This window comes from Xiphophorus maculatus, chromosome 20, assembly GCF_002775205.1.
Source record: "Xiphophorus maculatus strain JP 163 A chromosome 20, X_maculatus-5.0-male, whole genome shotgun sequence".
Lineage (NCBI taxonomy): Eukaryota > Metazoa > Chordata > Actinopteri > Cyprinodontiformes > Poeciliidae > Xiphophorus > Xiphophorus maculatus.
Window position 1 is genome coordinate 27,327,335 of NC_036462.1, and position 25,493 is coordinate 27,352,827.

The 25,493-nt window shown below is 40.9% G+C and overlaps 2 protein-coding genes across 4 annotated transcripts; one reads left to right on the forward strand and one right to left on the reverse strand.

The window, feature by feature from the left end:
- Nucleotides 1-1,393: 1,393 nt before the first annotated feature.
- Nucleotides 1,394-15,084, reverse strand: LOC102234096 (bone morphogenetic protein 7-like). Its single transcript, XM_005800669.2, has 7 exons — nt 14,610-15,084; nt 7,850-8,039; nt 4,295-4,443; nt 3,126-3,332; nt 2,968-3,041; nt 2,774-2,884; nt 1,394-2,685 (listed from the first exon to the last, which is right to left on the reverse strand). Exons 1-7 carry the CDS (start codon nt 14,992-14,994, stop codon nt 2,536-2,538), a joined length of 1,266 nt encoding a protein of 421 aa, XP_005800726.2. The 5' UTR covers nt 14,995-15,084; the 3' UTR covers nt 1,394-2,535.
- A 3,722-nt stretch (nt 15,085-18,806) lies between these two features.
- Nucleotides 18,807-25,095, forward strand: rae1 (ribonucleic acid export 1). Of its 3 annotated transcripts, XM_005800638.3 has the most exons (13): nt 18,807-18,888; nt 19,445-19,563; nt 19,653-19,757; nt 20,446-20,538; nt 21,290-21,376; nt 21,454-21,540; nt 22,091-22,162; nt 22,241-22,348; nt 22,450-22,556; nt 22,664-22,739; nt 23,788-23,982; nt 24,074-24,159; nt 24,695-25,095. In XM_005800638.3, coding segments are annotated over exons 2-13 (1,107 nt in total). In that variant the 5' UTR covers nt 18,807-18,888; nt 19,445-19,473; the 3' UTR covers nt 24,696-25,095. The 3 variants fall into 3 exon arrangements, with proteins under 3 accessions (XP_005800695.1, XP_005800694.1, XP_023180567.1); XM_005800637.2 differs by lacking the exon at nt 24,695-25,095 and having other exon boundaries at nt 24,074-24,163; XM_023324799.1 differs by lacking the exon at nt 24,695-25,095 and having other exon boundaries at nt 18,837-18,918; nt 24,074-24,163.
- Nucleotides 25,096-25,493: the final 398 nt, after the last annotated feature.

Here is a 25,493-nt window from a genome sequence, read left to right on the forward strand (position 1 = left end):
AATTCAAGACCTCTAAAGAGATTTTACGCTGGGTTTTTTTTTTTTTAAATCGCCAGGTCGGCATCTGATCTCTAATTCAAAATCTAAGAGTTACTATTCATTGAACTATTCCATGCTTTTATTATTAATCCGTTAATCTTTCTCTGCACACACAAAAGAGTATATTTTCGCAGCATTATTTTATTTTGTTGCCTAAGATTGAGATCAGTCTGAATGATTCGACACCACTAACATATTCTTTTTTGAAATCTTAACTCCATTTGCTGAAACATAAAAAGAAGAAAAATTTCAAACTGAGCCATCCATCCAGCTAGATGGACTCCAATTTCACAATTTCTAACCATTCTCTTATATTTGACCTTTTGTTAAGATTTGCAATGATTTCCATAACTCACCAAAGAGCTGATTTGGTTCACGTCTCTGCAAAACTAACTCACAGAGAGGTTTTCAATCCACCTTTGCTTTGTCTCCCTCTTCATTTCTTGAGCTCCTGATTGAGGAAATGGCACCACCTGCAGCTTTTTGTTCAATAAATACTTCACAGAACCCAGGCGCAGCAGTAGATTTTCCATGTTGTTCTGCAAACAAACACACATGAAGAGTAACTCTCTGAGCCGATAGGGTATTTAGCTGGGTCCAGTTACATAATTAACTTAGTTTTTGTTTTTGTGCCATTTCTAACCCAAAAGGACCATGTGTGAATGTTCTTGTAGATAAAAACACCGCCTGCATCCGCTGTTTCCAGTTGACCTTTTTAATCAGGCAAAGTTAAACCTCTGCAGCTTTGGTTTGATACTTCAGGGCAACTGTTGTTTACAGGTAATGGACACTATAAAGATGAATCACTGCAACCTTGTCCATCTACACTGCCAGGTGGAAAACATGTCATCAACTGGACTTAACAAAGAAAATAGGTAAGAGCCTCCCACCGGATAATTACAGCGTGGATTGTAAGTTTAAAGCAGGTGGCAAGTTATTTACCCTCAGTAGTGCGATGAGTAGCATCTCATTTCTTGAACAACCATGTAAGAAGGCGCATCATGGAAAATGTGGCGATGGGCTCCAGGAAGCTCAAATTATTGGCCTGTATCAAGCAAAGGCAAATGATCGCTGGAACTACTGAAATGGAGTCAACAACCGTCCAACGCATTTTTAAAATTGGGATCAATATTAAGAAGAACCATCATTTTTATGTAAAAAATATTTTTGGAAAAAATTATCACGATTGTTTTCTTTCATAGAAAAAGATTACTTAAAGCTAAAGTATGTCGCTTTTATATGTATGTACATATAGAAAAAGATGTTTTTACATATTTGTTTAAGTTATCACCCTGTGACAGATAATCTGTGATAAACTCTCTCCTCTGTCTTCTCCCAGTGTTCCCAGTACTAACTGCAGAAATACACCACTCAGTCAGAAACAGCCAATCAGAGCCCGAAGGAGGGTCTTAGCGCTGTCAATCACTCATGTACGAATGCCACTCACACCCTTCCGCTTTCTCTCTAGACTGGTTGACCACATAGCCTGCCATGAATGCTGAGGCTAGCTAACATGGGCTTCGATGATGGTGAATAAATGGTTTTCCTGGAACGGTAAATTGTTTCTCCGCCATTAACACATTTAGCAGCACGTAGACGAGGATGATAGACAGCACTAAGACCCTTCTCCTGTCTCTGATTGGTTGTTTTTGACTGGGAGAGGTGCATCTCTTCAGACAGCAACGGCAGCACTGGGAGGAGTTTGATCGTTTCATAACAAATACGGAAAAAACTTACTTTTGTAAAAGTTACATCCTGTGGCTTTAAGCTTTTCATGAAATTAAATTGTTAAAAAATAAAACAACTCAAGGCTATGTTCAGTTGTAAAAGTAAAAAAACATTTCCACACGCACAACGCGAAGGAAAATCAAGGGATTAGAATTAAACAGCTGTGTCCCCTTAAAAAAAAATTGTTTTTAAAAAAGCAATCATCCAAGGATCCATTGGGTTCAAATTGTGCAAGAGTAGTTGCGTGCGGTCAAACCTTAACTCAACAGAGAATCTTTGGGATGTGCAGAGCAGTGTGACTCTCCCATCATCTCTAAAATATGGAGGTACAAAAGTTAGGCAAATCTGGACAAACTGCGGAAGTTTTCAGACGACGAGTGCCGTAAAGCTAAAGGCGATCCGGCGTGACTAATTTTTTGGCTGGGCAGTGTGGGCAGCTGTCAAACGTTGCACACCTGACCCAGGAAACCCAGATTCATTCAGAAGACTGCAAATCCAGTACGTGATGCTTCAGATCCAATCTCTGCAAACTGTTAACTTCCTCTAAGTTTGGTTTGTGCTCCAAAAGTCTTCAAAAGTCTGAAATTTTCTCCTTTTAGACATAGTCTGCTGTAGCTGCTCCTTGTCATAGCGATTCACCACTTTGGCTCAAGCGTTTGTAGACCAGAGAGTCCATCTTCTCTTGCGTCCAGCCACTCCACTCCTCTTTCTGCCCCATGACATTATTTTACACTTGCAGAAGTCGGGCAAAAGGCATTAAAAAAAACGTTAATGACAGCCACAGGCTCTGACCACCATGTTGCGGTACTTCTTGAGGATGACGTTGGAGCTGTCGTCAAAGTACAGCACCGAGATGCCATTGAGCTGCGTTGGGGCGCAGCAGGGCTGGGGGACTGTCTCCGGGTTGATGAAGTGCACCTGCGGTTAGAGGAAGTACGAGTTAATCTGCAGAGCACGTGGAGGCTGTTGTGAAAGTACCAGCGATCAGGGACTGTTTGGGACTTACCAGAGTTTGCACGATGGCGTGATTGGTGGCATTCATGTCGGAGTTGAGAGGGAAAGCACACTCGCCCTCACAGTAATACGCAGCGTAGCCCTCCGGCGCTATTATCCAGTCCTGATCAGAGGAAAACCACAACCACAGTAACTGACGCTGCCTACAATAAAACTGCGTGTAAAATGATATCCTTTGCTTTGTACCTGCCATCCTAAGTCTCTGAAACTGACATAGAGCTCGTGTTTCTTACAGCCCTCTTTTGATAATCCGAAGGCATCTGAAACATGCAAACCCAAGGTTTTAGCACAAAACATCAGGGAGACCATCGCTCCATGCTGGCAATATTTAACGTCTTAAGTACCAGTTCCGGCCTCTGCTGCCCTCAGTGCTTCTTGGACCGCTTTCTGTTGTTTGGAGCGGTTTGACTGCCGTCCTTTTTGGCCGGGGGCCGAGCGAGCGCCACGGAACCGCACCTCGTTGACTTTAAAAAACACAACGAGAAAGGGCTGCTTGTCTTTAGGCTCACTCCCAGTCAGCAGCCCAGCTCTTCTGGGATTCCTCTTCTGGCCTTTGCAGGGCAAGATTTAAGTCAAGTCCAGTTTATCTGTACAGCACATGTCAGCAACAAGGCAGTTCAAAGTGCTTTATGTCATAAAAACATTGTAGCCAATTTGTCAAAAGCCATCATCAAAATCATCAAGCAAATACGCACCAAATATGTTGATCAACAACAGCTGTCTGATTTGTTTAGGCAGTGCGGTTACAGTAATCAGTGCCACTAAACAGGATATTGGACCTTTGATTCTATAAATGTTCTTCAGCTGATAGAAGGCCGACTTTGTAACTGTCTTTGTGTAGCGATGAAGGTTCAGGTCAGAGTTCATCGCTACACCCATATTTCAGGGCTGATCGCTAGTTTCCAGCTGTAATAACAGAAGCTGCATGCTGACTCTTGAACTTTCCTCTTTAGGTCCAAAGCTGATAAGTCCAGTTTTGTTTTTGTTCCACATCAGGAAGGTATGGCACATCCACACACTGACTAGTTCTAAGCGTCTCTTCAGTGCATGGATGGGTTCAAAGTCACCTGATGACGTTGTATTGTAGAGCTGTGTATCATCTTCATAGTAACGATACCTAATCTTATTTTAAAGTATAAAGAGCTGGCTAAATGTGGCAAAAATACACATCTAAGCTCCAACAAAACTGGGAATTATTCTTCTACACTAAATGTGAAAAATGCACAGATCATCTCAGATCATAGGAACACTGTTTTATAAACCCTTGAACTTCAATAACTGGCTTTAATGGTGATATCGACCAAAGTTTATTGGTATTTACACAAAGAACTGGCAGTTATGGTTCTGCTATTATTAATCTTCCAGTTCTTGTAGCTCCCAAAGCAAGAAAAAGTGTAAAAATGAACAAAGTAGCTTTTATCCAGATTCCCTTTAAATTTTTAGCTCTGGTTCCATGTATCTTCTGTAAATACAAACTTTGCGATGCCCGTGCAGGATAACCGTTGGTACTGACTGTTGTTGTCCTCGAGAACCAGGTGCAGTCCCAGGTTCTGCTCAGGGCTGAGCTGCCACAGGGTGCTGGTAGCGGTCAGATCAAACACAAGCCATCCGTCATCTGAAGCCCAAACGTCTCGCTGATCCAGAAGTAGCAGTGCCACATCGCTGGAAGAGCAAAAATGTGATGTGATATTCAATCAATAACATTAATGTTTCTGCACGCTGAAGCGTTTCCACCTGTTGAAAACATTTGGGGGGGGGGGAAAACGTCGACAAGAACGTCGACAGCGTTCTTGTTTTAAAGCTGGTAGACTCCACTCAACAAAAAGGGAGAAAAGAGGTTACAGATGAATAATCTAAACGTAATCTCACATTAGAAACCCAGGGACTTTTACTCTAAAATAAATTCAGTCTCACTTGGGCTTTAAACTTGGCAAAGTACAACAAGCATTTTCAAGTAAAAGATGACACATCCAGTTTTTATTGCTGAGAATAGCAAAAAATATTTTATTTTATACACCAAGATAATTGAAGATTTAAACCTTTCTTGGGTTGAGAAAACATGCAAGACAGTGACGTTTAGATACCTCCTTTATTTAACAAAAACAAGCTTGTCTTTTAAAATGTATAAAAAAAATATTTGGTGTTTAGATTATAATATACAGCTCTGGAAAAACTGAGGAGCCCACTGCACTGAACCCCATTGAAAACCTGCTGGTTATTCCACCAAATATTGATTTCTGAACTCTTCCTGAGTTAAAACATTAGTTTTGTTGTTTCTAAATGAATATTAACTTGTTTTCTTTGCATATTTGAGACCTGAAAGTGCTGCATCTTTTTTTTTTTTATTCGGACCATTTCTCATTTTCTTCAAATAAATGCTAAATCTTTGGTTGGAATTTCAGAGACATGTTGTCAGTAGTTCAAAGAATAAAAGAGCAATGTTGATTTTATTCAAACATAAACCTATAAAGAGCTGTATATATGATTTTTAAGGGAAAAAAAATCTAGATCAATCTCCAAAACCGGTTTTCACATAAACAGGGATTCAGCTCTCAAACCTCTTGTCTTTGTAAGGAATTTCAAAGACAATTGAGCTGCTTGCAGACGTCAGGGTGACTTGTCCTGCTGCCTTCGGGTCTGTTTGGGGTTGTCTGTGAATGACAATGGTGTTATTTTACTACCATCGTCAGACTGACTGACCCAAATCAAACACCTAAGTACCGACCTTCTGGCACCACAATGATCACCCTTTTTTAATGGAAATGAAGGTTTTTACTCTTATTCATGCTGTTGGCTCTTTCCATACAGAAAGGCTGAATGTCACTGTGGAACAATTTAGAATTAGTTCAAAATGCGCATGTTGTACGCAGATGATGTTGTTCTTGAACGTTGATACCGTAGTCGCATCAACTATAAAACATTTTGCAACAATTGCAGCTGCAAGTCTCTGGCGCAATGTCTCCACAAACTTTGCCTATTTAACTGTTGTCCGTTCCTTGTTGCAGAGCAGCTAAAGGTCTAAGCTAAAGCTAAAGGCTAAATACATCTACGAGAATCAATCTTCAGATTATAGAGGAAATGCTAAATTGGACTTCGGTCTCAATCAATCTAAATCTACTCATGCGACTCCCGTTGTTGTTGTATGACTTGGTACAAATGTTAGATGAGACTTTTCATGGCTTTCTTTCAACTTTTCCCCCGTAAAAGTCGGTTTTCTTAAGGACAAACAGTTGTCAGGTTAACCCGTTCTCAGATCTCTGCAGCTCCCCCACCGTTACCTTGGACCTCTTCTCTATGATTAATGCTCCCATTGGTCCACCTGTCAGTTTAGGTAGAAGGTCATGACTTGGTATGTTTGTGGTTGTGCCAAAGTCTTTCCATTTTCAGATGAGTCGTCAAAACAGTGCTATGTTAAATGTTCGGAGTTTGGGATTCTAATTTACAACCCAACCCTGACTTAAACTAGTCCACAACTTAATCCCTGACTTGTCTGCTGTGTTCCTTAATCTGGCATGTGGTCATTATTGTTCTCTAATAAACCTCTGAGGCCTTTGCAGAACAGCTGGGTTTGTGGATTCTGCTTCCCAATGAAGTGGCTTTTGAAGACAGTTGGTTGCTTTGGATTTTTTTTAAAGAAGTTCAGGGAAAATAATCCTTCTTTTAAGATGTTTACAAGTGAAAATCAGGTATGATTTGTCTTACGATTAATAATTAGGCACTAATTTGTGTTGATACACTGGCATAGATAAATATAGCGTGAGAATGACTTCGGAAACATTTTATATAGAAGTAGCTACATGTTTGAACATTTTCTTCAATCATTTTTTACCCTTTGCCTGTGAGGATAACGTTTCAGTCTTTCTATTTTCTAACTAGCCTTTTGTATGTGTTTTCGTTTAAAGACCGACAGAAAATATAAATTTTTAAAAAAATAAGGTCATTACTGAATCACCCCTTTTGAAAAAAAAAAAAACCCTAGTCAACGCCAAAGAACCGAAAAGAATAAAAATATGTTGTCTATTCCATCGGAGAAGAATACCACAAGACAATTGCTGATTGTTTTGTTTCAGCATGAAAGAAATGATTGCTCAAATTGCAACTTTTTACAAGACTTGTTCCACAGAACAGCAGATTTACTGGGATTCGGAGGGCGGGGGGGAGCAACGCAAAAGCTCAAGACCTCTTTCATCCAAACGTTACAGCAACGGTTGTGTTCTAAGTGCCTGAGGTTTAGATTAGTCCGAGAAGGTGTAATTTTAGGAGTTGCTCGTCGAGCTGTAATTAAAGTCGGTATTTTGAATATCGAAAGTGGCAAAGAAGAAGCAAAACAGAAGCTGGCAAACAAAACACAGCAAGCAAGACCGGCAAAACGAAGGAGTAACTACATGTGACGTCCAAGGGATATTTGGTATCACTTGTGGTGCGAGGAGTGCGGCGAAATTGCAGGTCTCCTGAGAACAGTCCTGTTTGGATACGGCGAGGCCAAAAATTGCCGTAGAGAAAGTCTCTGTGTTTTCTGCAATTAACACTAATGTCTGTCTGCTGAAGCATTTGGGCTCTGACATTCACGCGAGCTGAAGTGGCATGTGTGGGGCCCGGGTGCTTATCTAGACCATCTGAGGATAATCGGACAAACCGATCCGACGTTTATAGCACTTTAAAGGTCACCTGGAAAATGTTTTCCATTCGTTTTGCTAAGCGCGAGCGAGTTAAGGGACTTCTACCTCGTCACGATGGAAGCACCACCCTGCACAATGCTGAAGTCCATCCCGTCTGAGAGAAATTAAACGTATCCTCATGTTAGCACTATTTATTTTTCTTTTTAAATTGCGATAAACAAGTCTGGATCTCGTTTAAGTCAGACCCAACCGATTAAAATCCAGTCTGCTCGTCCCCAAAACTGCAGAAAGTTTTGACACAATCATTAATGAAAGAGTGATGGAAAACAAGACGCTTAACTGTCTTGTGGTTAGCACTGTCAGGGCATTGGGGAGGGGACAGAGGGAGGGGTGGCGTCTATGAAATGTGCTGAGCAAGAATGAAGAATGTGACACCAGGACATGTTCACCTGTCTGGAGGCTCCTGGAGGACTTGGTAGACACTGACTCGGAAGGTTTCGTTCCCGTCACGCTCCCGGATGAAGTCCTTGTAGATCCTGAACTCTGCGGCAGTGATGGCCTCGCCCTCTGGAATACGGGAAATATCGAACCGAAACGCCTGCGCGTGCGGCCGGTCCAGGAGGTCACGATCCCCATCGACTGGCAGGTGGAGAAAGGGAGAGAGAGACAGTCGTGACAGAAAGCTTCTGATTTAAACTTCGTCCAAATGACGATGCCACTACTCACACATGCAGGTTCTCTTCAGAGAATTAGCCTAAAATTCATCCGTCTTCCCATCAAGTTTGACCTGATTCCCTGGCAAACAGAAGCTTCCCCACAGCATGATGGTACCACCACCATGCTTTACCTTCTAAATGGTGTGTTCAGGATGATCCACCTCCAAGCCTCGTCTGTTCAGAGAGCCTTGCTCTCCACATTTGCTGTTTCTCTGCAAACTGCCACTGGAATTCCTTTTTTGTTTGTTATTTTTTTATGCAACTCAAGCTTTATACCTCTCATTTTTTTCCCCTTTAAGGCAAAATTTGGTTCTGCACCAATAATCTCCACAACTTTGACTCTCAACTGTCTGTGTTGCGCGCTCTGCATGATACTGTTGTTTCATCAATCTCCTCTAATAAAGCCCCCGAGTCTTTACAGATCTGCTAATAAGATGTTTTAATTGCATGAATGTTTGTAAAAATAAATAAATAGTATTAATAATAATTAATTAATTTAAAAAAAAAGTTATATTAGATTACAAACTTTGTACTTTGTTTTTGCAATTTTGTTCGCAAAGACTGACTTCTTTATGGGAAAAATGTGTTTAAAAAAAGAATAAAATAGAATAGACTTTATTGTTTCCCAACGGGAAATTGCTTATTCATTGACAAGCTACTTTATCCAATGTGTTACACATTGGATTTATTTATACTTATATAAATAAATACAATAGTACTTTACATATACAAGTGACAAATTATTTTTTTTAATTATAGATACATAAGTGTGATATTGTAAGCAATTTAAATATGACTAAATATATATATATATAAAAACTAAATAAAAATAAGACAAGGACAAGCATGCACATTAATCTACGAATGAATCTATAAATTAGTCCATGGAAAACTTAGATTTAAAGACTCAAAATCAAAATCTGAAGGCTACAGGCAGAGGTGATCTCCTGTGGTGCATTTTGGTGTCATCAGTCTCCAAAATACACCATAGAGTGCCACAGGATATTATTATTATTATTATTATTAACTTTTTATGCAAGTTACATTTTTTCTAAAATCACCCAAAAACAAAAATTTAGTTTTTATTTTTTAATTAAAAAATAAAAACAAATTTCCTGTATTACACATGTATAAAAGTTGGTGTTACCCTTTTAAATTTTTTTTTTTTTTTTTTTTTTAGGAGAGTTGCAGATATTTGCAGCTCTGATCCAATTGCATATCATCAGACCGAGAGGCAAATAAAGTGCTTTGGATTGTGAAAGGTGGTGACCCCAGGTCTGCCCTATAAAATCCCAAATGAGATACATTCAATTGTGGGGGGGGGGGGCATGTGGCAATAAAAGGCATAATAAAAAGCAGTTTATTATGGCAAACCAGTCAGCGGTAAACTTGTTTATTTAAACGTCCCTCTGCTGGGTGTTCCGCTTCCCGCAAGCTTGGAAGCGCTCTGTCAGGGAAAAAAAATAAAAATCCTACTTCCATGAGTGGAATAATGACTAATGTAAACATTATTTAACTCAACCCCCCCCCCCCCCCCCCACACACACACACACACACACACACACACACGCCCACACACACCCTCACACACACCTTAAATGCCACTACGGGGGGTGGAGTGAAGATAAAAACACATTCGTGGCTCGCCTTGGCTCTCCGTTTAAAATCGCACACATGTGCTGACCACAAGAAAAGGCCTCGCTCGGGCTCTGCCCGGAAAACCGCAGCAGCAAGTGCGCTTCCTCGAACGCGCAACACAAAAGTACGGAAAGCCACACGGCAATTTCATGCGCGCCCTCGCCGCCTGGGTCGGCTCCCGCCACACCTCCGTAATCATCTCGCAATGCGTCGCCGCGCAGTGATTTCCTTTTGATTGGAGAGAAGAAAGCGGAAAAGCGGTAACCGGTGGCACCACAAAGGTTTCCACCCATCCTGAAGAGTTTTTTGGGTTTTTTTCCCCTCCCCAATAGTTAAAAAAGAAATAAATAAAAAGCAGGAAAAAAGCGGTGAGATGTTTCTTTAGCAACCAGGTGCGCCCTTGAGAAGTAGAGATCTCTCTCGCCCTTTTAGTTTGAAGCGCCAACCATCCATCCATACCGATGACATCATCCGGAGATCCCACGGACGGTTTGCGGATATCTGAGAGGAACATCCTTACATCTTGTCATGGCCCCTGACGTTAAAGAAGAAGAAGAAGAAGAAGAAGAAGAAGAAGAAGAAGAAGAAGAAGAAGAAGGAAAAAAAAAAATCCGGAACGTTTCTTTTACGGCACCGCACGATGACTCACAGTCCTCTAAAAACTCCTCTTAACAACATAAAAACACACACATGCCAGGAGCCCCGAGTGCCGCATTCTGAACCCTGCTAGTCATTTGTTTGACCGCAATTAAATGCTGCAGGGGGAACGAGGGGTGATTTTATGAAAGCAATAATTGCTTGTAAGGACTTGGTGTGTTTACGTTTGGGCCCATTAGCTGCACAGATCAGACCTCAGATATGCAAACTTCCCTCTGGGAGACATTTCGACACTACAGATTGCTCCCGACGCTGCGGGGCCACACAGCAACACGGCTATAATGAACCTATATGGACTTTTTTTCTTTCTTTTTTTCTTTTTTTTACACTAAATCAATTTCGTCGCAAAGTCTGAGGTCGTAATTACGCTTCATGAAAGGTTATTATTTGATAAGTGAAGTGAATTGTGAAATTTCTTATTGATGTAGAACTCCAAACATCCTGGTGAAAGTGGCGTCGGCCTCCTTCTGGAAACTTTGACTATGATGTTTGATATTCATGCAAAAAAAAACGACGACAACCATTAAATAAACCACACATAAATCGAGTAATAAATAAGTAGGTGCATGAAGTTTTATAGCACAATTAAAGTAAATATCAAAATGACCCATTTTACTATCGTCTAAGCTTGTTTCTTCCTGCTTTGGTTCAAAAAGTATTTCTCGATTCTTCTGCAACTCGTCAGCTGCATCTTCACCAGATATCATAAATTCATACGGTTCATGTGGAGAACACCGGGTGAAGTTTTCAACCAAAAATAAAAGGTTAAAATGACTAAACAGTCCTTCAGTTGTTAGGATTTTCAAGGAGTGATTCTGAAAGGTTATTCAATTAATCGTCCCCTAACAATATGAGACAGACCTCACGTTAAGGAGATTTTATAAATTTTTGTTTTTTTGAAAAGTAGACCAAATCAATTGTCACAACCAGCCTTTAATCATCAGAGCGCTTATGAAATCCAACCGGAGGGTGCTGGTTTGTTAGATCTCCCACCTACTGATTACCGCCTTCATGACTTACTGCTTTTGCTGGCACCGCATAACAGCGCGACCACGCACCGAAGTGTTTATTTACAGCATGCCTGTTTGCCATTTATGTCCCATCTCAAACCATCGGCAGCATCGGCGGGCCACGTTTGGAGGGACGTCTTGAAACGATTGCAAAGCCACCAGGAAACAATGCCTTCAGTCAAATGCGGTGGAGAAAAACAGCTGGGCGAAGTGAGCTCGAAAGAAGAAATGCCACCCACTAATTGTCTGTATTTTGTCTTTTTTTCTCCCGCTCCTGCCTCAGAACTCTCCAAATGTGAAACCGCATGAATGTGCCTTTGGTGTTTGGAAACATATTTCCACATCTCGTTAGCTGCAGTGAAAAGTTCACCGTTATAGCTGCGTGGAGTGGGACGTTCTCACGACGTCCGATTGTTTTACCGTTGACTTAGGGTGAACATTTTGAAACCCGCTGCTGATAAGAGAGGTGGCAAAAACTAGTTTCATTCTCTCCACCCGGTCCGCGCCCCGAGGCAGGTTTGCTAGTGTAACAAAACAAGCACAAACACCATACCGCCTGCTGCTTCACCCACACACACACACACACACACACACACGTTTGCGTGGCTATCTTTGTGGGGACTTTCCATTGACTTCCATTCATTTCTTCACCCTAAACCTTACCCTCATAAGGGTATCCTAACCCTAACCAAAACTCAATTCACACCTTTGTCCTAAATCTGACCCCTGACCCAAAAACAGCGATTCCCCTTGTGGGGACCAGGCTTCGGTCTGGAAGGCTTCAGTCCCCACAAGGAGCAGCGGGTCCCCACAACGTAGGGGACCCGCTGTCAGGAAAATGGTCCCCACAAGGTATTAGAAACAAACACACACACTTCAGAGCTTTCCTCCTCTAAGGCAAACAAGTTGGATTCCTCCCTTTATTAACTCAATGCCACTTCGGTTTCCCCGACTTTTCATCTGTCCCCGACTGATCACAAACCGCTGGAGCACAATGCACAGCGGCGACTCTGATAACTGCAGGAAACTGACAGTCACACGTTAAGTTGTAAGGTTGAGCAGAGAAATCTGATGTATGCATGTGGCCACAACGTGTGCAGCATGGCAACGATTTATCCCAACGAACGTGACCCACGGGTAACAATGTACAGGTATATGTTTTGAAAGGAAGTACACTGTCCTTTAATTATACAGTTTGCAGTTTCAGGAATCAATAAGAACTGGTTTCTACCATGTTCCAAATTCATTTGAATTTAGCCTCAAAACCGCGTGACAGCTCCCACACCCTCAATATCTGATAGTCCCTTAATGGGGCAATATTAAGTTTTAAAATTATTATTTAGAGCTTTACGACATGTAATAATGTTATCCCCTTATCAAATCCACACCTGCGGTATTGCCTTCATTCTTTCATGCATGTTTAAGAAATCCTTTAATCTCTCATGGCAACCATTCAGATGTACCAAACGCCTGAGTGGACGTAGCACCGCCTTCGAGGATGAAGCTCCTTCTCTTAGCTGCAGTTTCCAAGCTCACCTTCAGAGCAGCTATCGTTTGTATCTCCCCCACTCAGCTCCTTCAGACTAGCCAGCAGCAATTAGCAGGAGCTGTGCATTTGGTCAGCACTTTAATCAAGCTACTTCTCAGTGAAACTTTGGTAAAAACGTTATTTAAGGGTTAATAGAGGAGCCATGTTGTGTTGACTTCCTGAAGGCAGAATTTCAGAAAGAGCAGGAGTTTTTAAAGCGACAGAGGCCCAGTTTCAAGGCACTGAAACACAAATTCAGATGTCTTTTGAGTCACATTTAATACCTTCAGCATTTCTATAGCAACTGAAGGGAACATAGTTACTTGATTGTGTGCTCTAATGTGGCATTATGTGCCTAGTTAATTCATGATGCTGCCCCTTTAAGAGCAAAGGAATCAGGTGCTGCCAAGTGAAAATCAGCAATTGTAATCACCTCAGCAAAAGTGCAAATGTTCTCCTTTCGATCATCTCGTGAATTAACACACGAGATAAAACGTGTGTTACCAAGAACAAAAGACAACAGCGTGAGCAGTCTTAGAGGAGAAATTCAACATGGAGCGAGTTTTATGATCACAATTATTCTTCACACAGAAAGATGATTTACGAGCGCAAGACATTTGAAACAATCTTCCCAGGCATGGAAAGGCCATCGCCAGAGTATCCAACTCTCTTCATACATCACTTAGCATGTTAAGAAAGTTGAATTTAATGACAGTACAATTACAAAGAACTCCAAAAAAAGAAAGTCATGAAAGACGAACGGCTGTTTCAGCAGGAATGCCACAATAAAAGAGTCTTCTCTCCAAAACGACTTAAGGGCCGAACATTGTGGGTTTGCCCAGCTGCGTTGTAATGAACCACAAAACTTCTGGAACAATGTTCTTTGAACTGCTGAGACCCCCCAAAAAAACGAGAAGCCCGGCTGCTCAGAGCACAGCCTGCACCAGGACCAACACAAATGTCAAGCACGGTGGTGGAGTGCTGATGATTTGGCCCTGGGCTCTGGAACTCACTGGGAAATGACCTAATCTGTATACCAATGAATTTTTTTAAGTAAAAAAAAGAAAAGCCATTGATCATAAATTTAAAAAAAATAAAAAATTAATCCAAAATATTGCTGTTAAAAGAGGCTGAAAAAGCTACTGAAATGTGGATTTTCTTTGTTTTTCCCACACATTCCGACATTAATTTGGCTTCATCAAAGGTTATTTTTTAAAAATTATTATTTTGTTCTGCTTTTTTTGATGTTTTATTGGGATCTTGCACGTAAACACTGACAAATGATAGAGGATGTCCTTTCTTTACGTATGAAACGTTTTGTTGTTATTTATGGATGACGTCATATGGCGTCACCGTCATAAAATAATGGCCTAAGAAGTGATTTTTTTTTTACTTATTTTTTTTTTTATGTTTTTTTGTTGTTTTTTTTTTTTTGCCTAAATCATAGTTTGGGGGAAACATTTGTTTGCTTTTTGTTTTGTTTTTTCAAAATCACTTTTGGGGGGGGATCACTTAGCCCATCAGGAATGCGCTGGTATTAAATATGAACTTGCTGTAATGTTTTCCAGATTAAACATTTCCATGTCTCACACACAGCAGCAGCTTAATTGTTACGATAGTAATAATAATAATAATAATAATAATCAGTGTGAGCGCTCACCGAGGTTGACGAAGCTCATCACCGTGTCCGCGTCGTCCAGGAAGCGGCTGTCCTGCTGGCTCACCGCCGCCGACGCCTGACCCTGCAAAACCGCCCTGTACCGCGAGACAGCGCGCGGCTCTGCCTCCGTGGACACGGTGTTGTACAGATCCAGCATGAACGTCGGCGCGGCGTTGTGCTTGGTGTGGGCGTGCGGCCGCGGGCGCTGTGGCAGGCCCAGGATGGAGAGGATCTCCCGCTGGATCTCCCTGCGCTCTTGGCTCCGCAGTCTCCGGTGGATGAAGCTGGAGCGCGCCTCGCTGTCCACGGAGAAGTTGGAGAAGGAGACGCGCGTGGCCGACGCGCAGGATCCCCAGCACGACAGCAGGAGCAGAGCCACAAGCATTTTAGTTTATGTTTCTTTTAAACTCTCCCAACTTTTACGCACGGCTCTAATCCTTAAAGGAGACGCCGGAGATGCGATCTGTTCCCCAGGCGGTCCTCGGACATGTGCAGAGAGTTAAAAAAAAAAAAAAAAAAAAAAAAAAACACGCCGCCCACTATCAACGCCGTGTGTCATTCATTCATTCATAATTCCCAGTTTGCGCGGCAGCGTGCAACCGTGATACAGCCGCGCGCGCTCCTCTGACGGCTCCACGGGGAAAAGATTTTTATGACGGCGCTGCGTCAGAGGAGGGGCGCGAGCGGTTCAGGAAAGGACCGACACGCGACATTTAAACAACAAACTCTCCACAAGGTTTTCTAAAGATTTAATCCAGTAAAAAAAAAAAGATACACGTTTAACAGACGAAAGACACCAAAATAAATGGGTTAAATTTCAACCATTTTTGTTCACAGACGTGAACTAATGTGAATTGAACTAAATTTTCTTCTCCTAACGTCTCATTGGATTTTTTTCCCCCACTGCTTTGTTTAAAAGAAACCAAAATAGAAGAAGGTTTTAAAAAATCTTCTCTAACAAGGGTGACATATCGGTCATTTTCCTGACGATTCGGGGACAAATCTTGTTGTATTTCCGAAATAAATCCAACTTACAAACAGAAACGATGACGCAGTTCGAGTGTTAGGGCAGTTCTGCGCCTTTGCTAAGTGAATTTATTTTTCACTGATGATAAAACTCTTCACCTGCTGCTTGGATAGGTACGACAAAAATAAGAATTACAAAAAAAAAAGTGTGTGTGTTAAGAATTTTTTTATTATTTTTTTTTAATTTTTATTATTCTTTTTCAAAACACAAATGAGCTCATTGTGATACAATTGAACTGTTAAATATTCCATTCACAAATTAAAATACCAATTATTTTGATAGCCAGCATTTAGTACCCTCTAAAACTTAAGTTTTTACAGTGCACGGAGGAGCGGATGGAAGACACAAAGTGCCATTTATCTTAAATGAATGGGTGTGAAGCTTTGATATTCCGTTGAAGGCTCGGGGTCAGAGTGCCGTCTGGTTTGGATGAGGCTGCTTCAGGTGCTGCTTGTTTAAAGCCGGATCAAGTAGTTCGGCATTTAAAGTCCTTTTCTTGCATTTCGGGACTCTGAGGCCAGCTCTTACACAAACCCCCTCCTATCTGTCTATCATAAAGTGGTTTGAATTGTTGTGAACAATCTGCATTGAAAAAGGGGCAAATCCCATAATCCCCTTTACGGCGCAGAAATTCTTTGAACCGAGACAATAAAGGGAGGCCCGCCCTAATTGCTGAGTGATCAGCGGTAGTCTGGGTGCATGACGGGACATGCAAATGTGCTTCCAAAGAGACGCCGCAGCTCCGCTTTCACAGAGCAGGGGAGCAGGTGAGAAGCGAGGCCAGCTTTACTGCGGCTTAAGTAAAGCATGAGAGGAAACACCGCTGCTATTTGTACACCTTCAATTTAGTTTTTCCACATTTGTCACATGTCACCTGTTGCCTTTGTTGCGTTTTTCGTGAGGCTTTATGAGGTGAACCAGCACAAAGAAGCACATTATACTCTGCGGAGAAGGCATGAACTCTGAAGTCACTTTAAAGTACAAATCTAAAGTACACTGCTCAAAAAAATAAAGGGAACACTTAAACGGGTGTTTAACACTTAAAGTGTTCCCTTTATTTTTTTGAGCAGTATATTATATGTGCATGTGTATTTATTTCAAGTATTTTGAGCTTTACCAGGTTTGCAATTCTTGTTTTTTTTCTCCATTTTTTTCTTTTCATACTATTCTCAAACTTAAGGTTTACGCAATCAGAATTAGGTCTCTACTTTGACTAGGCCGCATGCTTTGAACTAAGCCAGGGGTGGGCAATCCTGGTCCTTGAGGGCCGGTGTCCTGCAACTCTTAGACGTCTCCCTGGTCCAACACGCTTGAATCCAACAGCTGAATCACCTCATAAGTGCAGTCAAGTTCTCCAGAGTCCTGCTAATGACCTCATTATTTGACTCAGGTGTGTTGAAGTAGAGATACATCTAAAAGTTGCAGGAGACCGGCCCTTGAGGCCTGGAGTTGCCCACCCCTGAACTAAGCCATCAACGCAGCTCTGGAACAGTGTTCAAGGTCTCTGCCCTAAAAACAAATACCCGTATATTTCACGCCAACTGTAAAATTGAGACAGGAAAAATCAGTAAACGATAAAAAAAAAAAAAAAAAAAAAACATAGAACTATAAATATGATATGAAGTTGCAGTGAAAACAACGATTTGTACATTTGTTTTAGAAATTTTTTTATTTTTCCTTAAGTTAAAACGTTTCATTTAAAGTAAAACATTGATTCCAGCACCATTCATAACCATAAAATCAACAAAAACAATGCCATGTAAACATGAAAGCAAAAGTGTTTTACCCGTAATTTTACCACAGCTGAAGCCGATTTTTACTGTAGAATTTACTTTTTTCCCCCATCCTTAAGCAGACAGATTAACTTTAAATTCAAAAAAGGCAAAACAATGAATAAACGAGGCGGTATCGTCATGGCAAAAGTAACACACCCTGTCATCTTGGCAGAACACTGTGACTTCCACAACGTTGATCCCAATACTCGCCTACTATTCATTACTGGAACGCACGAAAAACAACAAACACACTTCAGAGCCGTAACAGGACATAACAATGGATTTTAATTCAAGTCATCAGTGTAACTGGTGCTGAAATATTTATATTCATAAAAAAAAAGTTGTAAGCCATCTTTTTCTTTTCTTTTCACAATTATCTACTGCTTTGCATTGGTTCATCTAATAAAATCCCCATAAAATAAAACAAAATTTTATGTTATCCTCAAAATGTGACTTTCATGAGCAGCAGCTTCTGAATTGGCAGAAAACTCGGTTTGAGCCGCAGCAGACATTACGCAGCTGAAGTTGTTTACACATGCAGGTCACGTAATGTGACTCGTCCCTCGTAAACTCAAATTAACTCACGAGTCGTCCAAGTGGGACGCAAACATTTGTAAACCTCAGCATCCCCTTAGCTGTAATTATTTAGACTACAGTTTGTTCCTCTAAATTGATTTAATTATCTCTGGATGTAAACAGACACAGCTACACAATGTAAGGCAGACTTTTCTGTTGTTTTAAGTGATATAAACACAACATTTCGTACCTTTTTTTAAATCATATGCTGATATCTTTAGGGAGTTAGTATCATGAATTTAAAAAAAAAACAGATTCTACATAATCTATGAATAATATTTTGCATTCATTAAAATGTAAACAGTATTATGTAATATAATAAAATATGAAAGAAATTGATATGTTTTTTTTTTATTATTATTTTAATATAAAAATCTGAAAAATATCATATGCATTCGTGTTAAGATGCACCGACACATGCAGGTCACGGTGCCCTAAAATTAAAGTCAGAGCCAAGTCACTTAAATCTAGTTTATTCTCAGCTAAAATTAACACTCATCCTGGCCGTGAACACACCATGCCTATAGTGGCACAAGCACAAATTTGAAGAGCACCGAACCATTTTCAAAAAGTGAAGGAGCCTGAATACCTATACACACACCAAACCTTTTAGACGACAGGTTTTCCTTCTCTTTCAACTCCTTTTGAAACATGTTGAAGTTTGTAGTTATGAAATATGCGAAACGCTTACAGAAAAATTAGGACAATCCCAACACTGTCGTTCGGGAAAATCATTCAACTCTTAAAGGAGAAGCTTCCGGATATTTTCAGGGATTCCTTTCGTCTTTCACATTTCAATCCAGCAGGCGGCGATAATGAGGCTACCAGCTGGTTTTCGAACATCTATGGAATCGCCGAATTAAACGAGGTCATCAAACTGCGACACAGACGCACTGCAGTGGTGAGCGCCACACCTTTGCTCTGTAATAATGTATGTTTGTTATATTTAGACCTTGTGCTAATGATCTAATTTAACCCATTAGAGCTTCGTTATTAATACAGCTTCTAGAAACAGCTGCTAATATTAAAATGATGAATGAAGAAGTTAAAAATGTATTTAGCCCCGCAGCTACAGGCGGACGGAGCTAGCATTAGTGTCTGAACTGCTCATTCGCGTTTATTTCTCAACTTTATTAAACCAAGACTAGCTTCATATACCTTTACGTCTTTAAGTGCTATTTATAATTGGTCATTTATTATTTTATTTGTTTAAAAGAGTGTTAGAGTAAACCATATTCAGTCGGCGCTTGACATGTTGTTAGCAAGACCGTTACTTTAGCTGTAAAGCTAGTCCATATTATGTCATGAAATTACCTTCTGGTTTCACCTGTGACAACATTCGCTACATATGATTGTGTACTGCCTTTTGCGAATGTATTTTTAGTCTGTAATGGATCATTTAAATAGTTAAAATGAAAATAATGGGTTGTTTCTCATCTCTGCGCCTTTTCCCGCAGCCGTACACTCGGTGCGCCTTTAACGCATTATGAGTTTGTTCGGAGCGGCTTCCGGCTTTGGAACAGGAGGGACTGGTGTTTTTGGAAGCACGACAACCGACAGCCATAATCCCATGAAGGTGAACGGAAAGAACTCGTTGGACGTGGTGCAGTAATCGTGACTCCCGTGCATCCCTCTCTCACCTGTTCGCCGGATATTCTCTTACAGGATGTCGAAGTGACCTCGCCTCCAGATGACAGCATCAGCTGCATGGCGTTCAGTCCTCCAACCATGCCAGGAAACTTCCTTATTGCGGGATCCTGGGCGAATGATGTGAGTTGGTTGTTGAGTCAATCAGTAGAAATCTATGTCGACAGAAACCAAGGATGGATTTTGTGTACGATTTGTGACCCAATGTGCTTGTTAGAGAGCAGCTGCTGTAAAATGTTGCTACAGTAGAGCTCTAAAGGTCTGTTCCGTGGAGAATGTAGGTCCTTACTTTAACTGGGACAAGCTGTCAAATTCATTATTATGGTAGTGTCATTGGATGCCGTATTTGTTTTGTGATACATTATTTAAGTAGTATTCATACTTTCAATATCTTTCAAAAAGCTCTAGCATTAGTCACATTTTAAAAAGATGAAGAAAGGGAGTTCCATGTTAAAAATTTAAAAATAACATTTTTGTTGCACGATGGAAAACATCCTTTTTAAACATGCTAGTAATGAAATTGTGCCAAGTGTGACTAGATAAAGGTTGGTTAGACAAAACATTTTGTGTACTAGTTAAAACGTTTGTGACCAACCTGGAGGACTGCTTTGGGTCACTATCTTGCGTAAAGCCAGACTTGCAGCACTTTCTTTATTTTTTTTTCTGGGTTTAGAGGTTTTGCTTCAGGACTTGAAGGTGTTTCTCTCAAATCCATCCTGTTGCATGACAAGCAGAGCGCAGCTTCGTTTCCACAACCCGGACAAAAGTCGCACAGTTGCAGTCGCATTTTGTTGTTTCTGTGTGTTTTCAGGTGAGATGTTGGGAGGTGCAGGACAACGGACAGACCGTCCCCAAAGCCCAACAGATGCACACGGGTCCGGTGCTGGGTGTCTGCTGGAGCGACGTAGGTGTCATTTTACAAAAATATAACAACCCACACTGCTCATAAGGGTGCTTGAAATCCTTGAAAACGCTTGAATTTCAATTAGGTGTTTTCAAGGTTTGGAAAGTGCTTGGTTTATGTATAAAGGCATTGAAAGTGTTTGATATTTCAGTAGCAGAGTTTTGTAATAAAATGAAATCTAACACTTAAAGTCCTAAACTTTGACATTATTTACAGTTGTGATATTTGTGATATTTTAGTACAGGTAATAAAAAGACGGACACTTTTTCTCACTGTCTGTAATTAAATCAGACTAAACTCTTTATGTTTTGGGTCAGTTAGAATGAACAAAATTATCTCTGTTTGCTAAATACCAGAAAACTTGGCAAGAAATTTTTTTTTGGGGGGGGAGATTTTTTGTGACTTCTAATGTATATTTTGTTTAAATATTTAATTGGATCAGCAATGTCATTTATCATACCTCATATTGTATCAGTGTGATGAATATTTATTTTCACAAGACATTAACAGTAATAAATGATGTAATAGTAAATTGAAACTTAAAAAAAAATAAAATTTTGTTTATTTGTGTCGTTTTTATCCTCAAAGTTTGATGCTGGAAAAGTTTAAAACCATTCCTTGAAAATGCTTGTAAAGTGCTCGAATTTTAATGTGGGAAAAGTGTACGCACGCTGAATCCATGTGTTGGATATTTGCTGCTGGATTGCAAAAAAAAGCTTATGATGTCATGTTTGTTTTTTTTATTCTGCAGGATGGCAGTAAGGTGTTCACCGCTTCATGCGACAAGACGGCCAAGATGTGGGATCTTAACAGCAACCAAGCGATGCAGATTGCACAGGTTGGCCGAGATCCCGCCGGGTCCGCCGTGCGATCAGCTTGATTTCATCTCATACGTCTCCTCCTTTCTCTCCCCAGCATGACGGTCCAATCAAATCAATCCACTGGATAAAAGCCCCAAACTACAGCTGTGTCATGACCGGCAGCTGGGATAAAACGCTTAAAGTACGACAGCCTTCTTCTGGGTTTCCCACAGAAAACTTGTTAAGCCCGGTGGTAGGAGCGCTAGGGCAGTCATCCTGCAGCCCACCATGTTTTTGAGTGAAAAATGTTTTAAAGTTGACAGGAAATGTGAAAATATGACTAGGTAGTTATGTGTTATTGGAAGATATTATTTGCGATACCTAAACACCAACTGTAAAGTCTTTAAAAAGGCAAACAAAAAAGCAGTAGTTTCAGACACTAATTGAAGTGTCCAAAATTTGTTGATCCTTTATCCGCCAACTTTATTTGCTTGTTCTTGGCATGTAGACCAGTAAACATCGGCAGTGGTTGCAGAAACTGGTGTATAAAAAACCCCTATAACAAACAAACAATTCTTAGCCTGGTGGCCCGCCAGGCTCATAAAACTCTGTGGGAAAGCCTGCTACTTTAAGCACTTTGAACACATTTGTTTGTTGCATTTATAGAGAAAGTAATTCGAGTCTGAGACACATCTATCTATCCGTCTGACGTTTTGTCGCATTTAGAAACATTGACGTTTTTCTCTTTAAAGTTTTGGGACACCCGCTCCCCCAACCCCATGATGTCCCTGCAGATGCCCGAGAGATGCTACTGTGCCGACGTTGTAAGTCCGTTATAAACAGCATGAGGTCATTTCTAAAAGCTTCCTGGTGAGAGAACTGACTCACCCTGTTGGACGTAGGTGTATCCCATGGCAGTGGTAGCCACAGCTGAAAGAGGCCTTATAGTGTACCAGTTAGAGAACCAGCCTTCTGAGTTTCGCAGAATAGACTCCCCTCTCAAACATCAGGTGAGCTGTTTTATAACTCTTTGAGGTTTTAAAAATGTTGCAATGTTTTATTGTTATGCAAATTCAGTGTTGTCTGTATTATTATTTTTTTTGCTTTTCAGCACCGTTGTGTTGCCATATTTAAGGACAAACAGAACAAGCCAACAGGCTTTGCACTGGGAAGCATTGAGGGCAGAGTGGCGATTCATTACATCAATCCGCCAAACCCGTGAGTTTTTCTAAAACACACAACCCACATACAAGCTTCCTGCTCCACACCTAAAAAAGTAAAAAAAAAAAACAACAACTTTACCGTATCTTCTAATCTTTTTTTAGAGCCAAAGATAATTTCACCTTCAAGTGCCACAGGTCCAATGGAACCAACACAACCACTCCACAGGACATCTATGCTGTAAGTTGATCTTCTTGTATTAACACTATTAACAGTTGGGGATGGAATACAGATTTTCTCCACTTTTTGATCCAAGTTTGGCAAAAGCAACTAGCACTACACATCACCAGGAACACATCCCAACTATGGTGAAATACGGTGGTGGCAGCATCATGCCGCTGCTTGTATTCAGCAGAGACAGTGAAAATGGATGGAAATCAGAAACATGTTAAACTTCAAAGACACTTGAGCGTTGGGTTGAGGGTTCAAGTCCCAACAGAGCATCAACCCTACACACCCAGGCATAATGGTTTTAGATTAACATGTATTTTTGTGTTATAGTGGCCCGGTCAAAGTCCAGACCTAAATCCAATTGTTAATTTGGGACAAGAAACAGAAATTTCAATTTGACAGCATAAACCTGTCATGAGAGATGCAGCTGTATCGACAAGACAAAGGGCTAAATAGAAATGCGTGACACACTTTTCAGATTTGTATGTGGAAACCATTTTAAAAAATGATGCATCGTTTTCCTCTGTTGGTCTGTCTCATTAAATCTTAATGGGAGACTGTACAGTTATCAACTAGCTAGATTAACAAAACAAATAACTGGATTAATCTTGAATCAGTTATTGAATTAATTGTTGCCTAATTTGGTAATTAACATGAGTTTGCTGAAAAGACCATGTTCTGAACAGTAGTTAAGCCAAAACTGTATGTAATATCTGTATATGTTTCGCATTTAATATAAAGAAAACCTGTTGTCTGTAAACACGTTTTCCCCAAACTCCTCAAATGGCCCAGTTTTAGCTTCACCCAGTTCAAATTCACTAAAAGAATGCTTATATTGTATTTTTCTTAATTAAAAAAAGAATTGAATTGTTTTATTTGTATCTTTCAATATATTTCTAAGATTGTATACAAGAGGCTTGAGTGGTTAAATGAGAAAGCTGTATAAAGTGCCACATTTTCTTCTCCGGTTAATCGTCAGAATAATCGATTATTCCAATCGATCACTAAAATAATCGTTAGTCGTCAGCCTTACTGCACTTCCGTTTCTCCTGACCAGGTTAACGCCATCTCCTTCCATCCTGTCCACGGCACGCTGGCCACCGTGGGCTCCGACGGACGCTTCAGCTTCTGGGACAAAGACGCGCGCACCAAGCTGAAGACCTCCGAGCAGCTCGACCAGCCAATCACAGCTTGCTGCTTCAACCACAACGGCAACATCTTCGCGTACGCCTCGAGCTACGACTGGTCAAAGGTACGAGGCGCACGGTCGCTTTTTCACCTCTCTTTATCGTTTTAGTTTAAAAAAAAAAAAAAAGAAAAAGAAACGAGTCCTGATCTTCTAGGGCCATGAGTACTACAACCCCCAGAAAAAGAACTACATCTTTCTGAGGAACGCCGCTGAGGAGCTGAAGCCTCGGAACAAGAAATGGTGAGAGAAGGGCAGCCGCCGTCTGTTACCGTGGAGACCGTGGTCAATGACTGGGGCTGCCCCATTTCCTGATTGCTGTTGTGGCTCTGACTGTGGGCTCTCAAGGGCATGCATGAATGTGGGCAGTAAGGATACTGACATGATATATATTTTTTAATTCAGCCTCTCTTTGTAGCCACCCGGTTTGGTAAAAGCACTTTGCACTTTAAATATGTAATGTCGTTTGCTCCAAATGTGTGTGTGCACAAGCTACTCTTGTACTCAAACCGGGTTGTATGTAAAGGATGGAGCCTTCTGTCTTAAATAAGGAGTCTAGCCTGTAAACATGAAGTATTTAATGTTAAGGAGAGGTACTTAAAGATGTTGTTTTTTGGAATATTGAAGTTTAAAAATGAAAAATATCCTAAATACAGAAACCAAGCATATTTTGTAAGCGCTTTGCCTGTAGAATAGCCATTCATCCTTTTGTTCAGAAATAAACGAGCGATTAAACAACCTTGCTGCTCTGTCACTGACTGCTACTTCTTGTCTCCAGATTCGCCGCGGCAAGTCGCACCTCTTGTGGAGAATTGCAGAAGACCTGCTGCTTTAGTGTGCGTGTATGCGTTCGAGACATGCTCCTTCCTTTTCGACAGACGTCTGGACCAATGTCGTGGCTCTCTGGTGCCTTGCATGGACCAATCAGAGGGGCCAACCCATCTCGATGTTGCATGATAGTTGGCCTTTTTAAGTTTTTCGTAGAAGGGGAAGAGGGCTTTAATTTGATATTTGTCTTGATATTTTTTTAATGACTATTTCATTGTGTCCAGGTTTGTTGGTTTCCACCCCCACCCCACCCCAACTTCCAAAAAGTTTTTCATTTTCTTGTAATTTTGCTGTTATTGTTCCATTAAAGATATTGGGATGTAAAATAAATAAGTGCGCCCTCGTAGATTCCAACGTTGTGTTTCGACAAGACAGTCAACTGTGACCAAAAGGATCTCAGTAAAGTTCTGTGTTCGGAGGCTGCAGAACAAAGGGAATATTTAAAGATCTCACCTTACGTTTTGGATGCTAAATGTTTTAACTACTCCCTCCCACCTGCCTGTTATACTCACAGTTAACCAGCAGGTGGAGTATTTTCCCCAACAGTTTTAACTCAGCAGGACAAATGGGACCAAAGGTGTGTGATGAGACTCTCCCATCCAGTTCCCCTGGATGGGTCGAGGATTTCAGGAGGATCTGAATGAGGTAGTTGGGGCCACTACAAAGGCCTTGTGTGAAGAGTGGACCAGATCATAGAGGTAGAGGTGCGAGTTAAGTGACTTTTTATAGAGGTCATTAGAGCGTCACCT

Coding starts and splice junctions, on each gene's coding strand:
- rae1 (XM_005800637.2), top strand. CDS start 19,474: ATGAGTTTGTTCGGAGCGGCTTCCGGCTTTGGAACAGGAGGGACTGGT. Junction 22,163..22,240: donor GATGCTACTGTGCCGACGTT/GTAAGTCCGTTA, acceptor TGTTGGACGTAG/GTGTATCCCATGGCAGTGGT. Junction 23,983..24,073: donor CGAGCTACGACTGGTCAAAG/GTACGAGGCGCA, acceptor CTGATCTTCTAG/GGCCATGAGTACTACAACCC.
- LOC102234096 (XM_005800669.2), bottom strand. CDS start 14,994: ATGCTTGTGGCTCTGCTCCTGCTGTCGTGCTGGGGATCCTGCGCGTCG. Junction 4,444..7,849: donor CTCCAGGAGCCTCCAGACAG/GTGAACATGTCC, acceptor TTGCTCTTCCAG/CGATGTGGCACTGCTACTTC. Junction 2,686..2,773: donor ACGCCATCGTGCAAACTCTG/GTAAGTCCCAAA, acceptor CTCTAACCGCAG/GTGCACTTCATCAACCCGGA.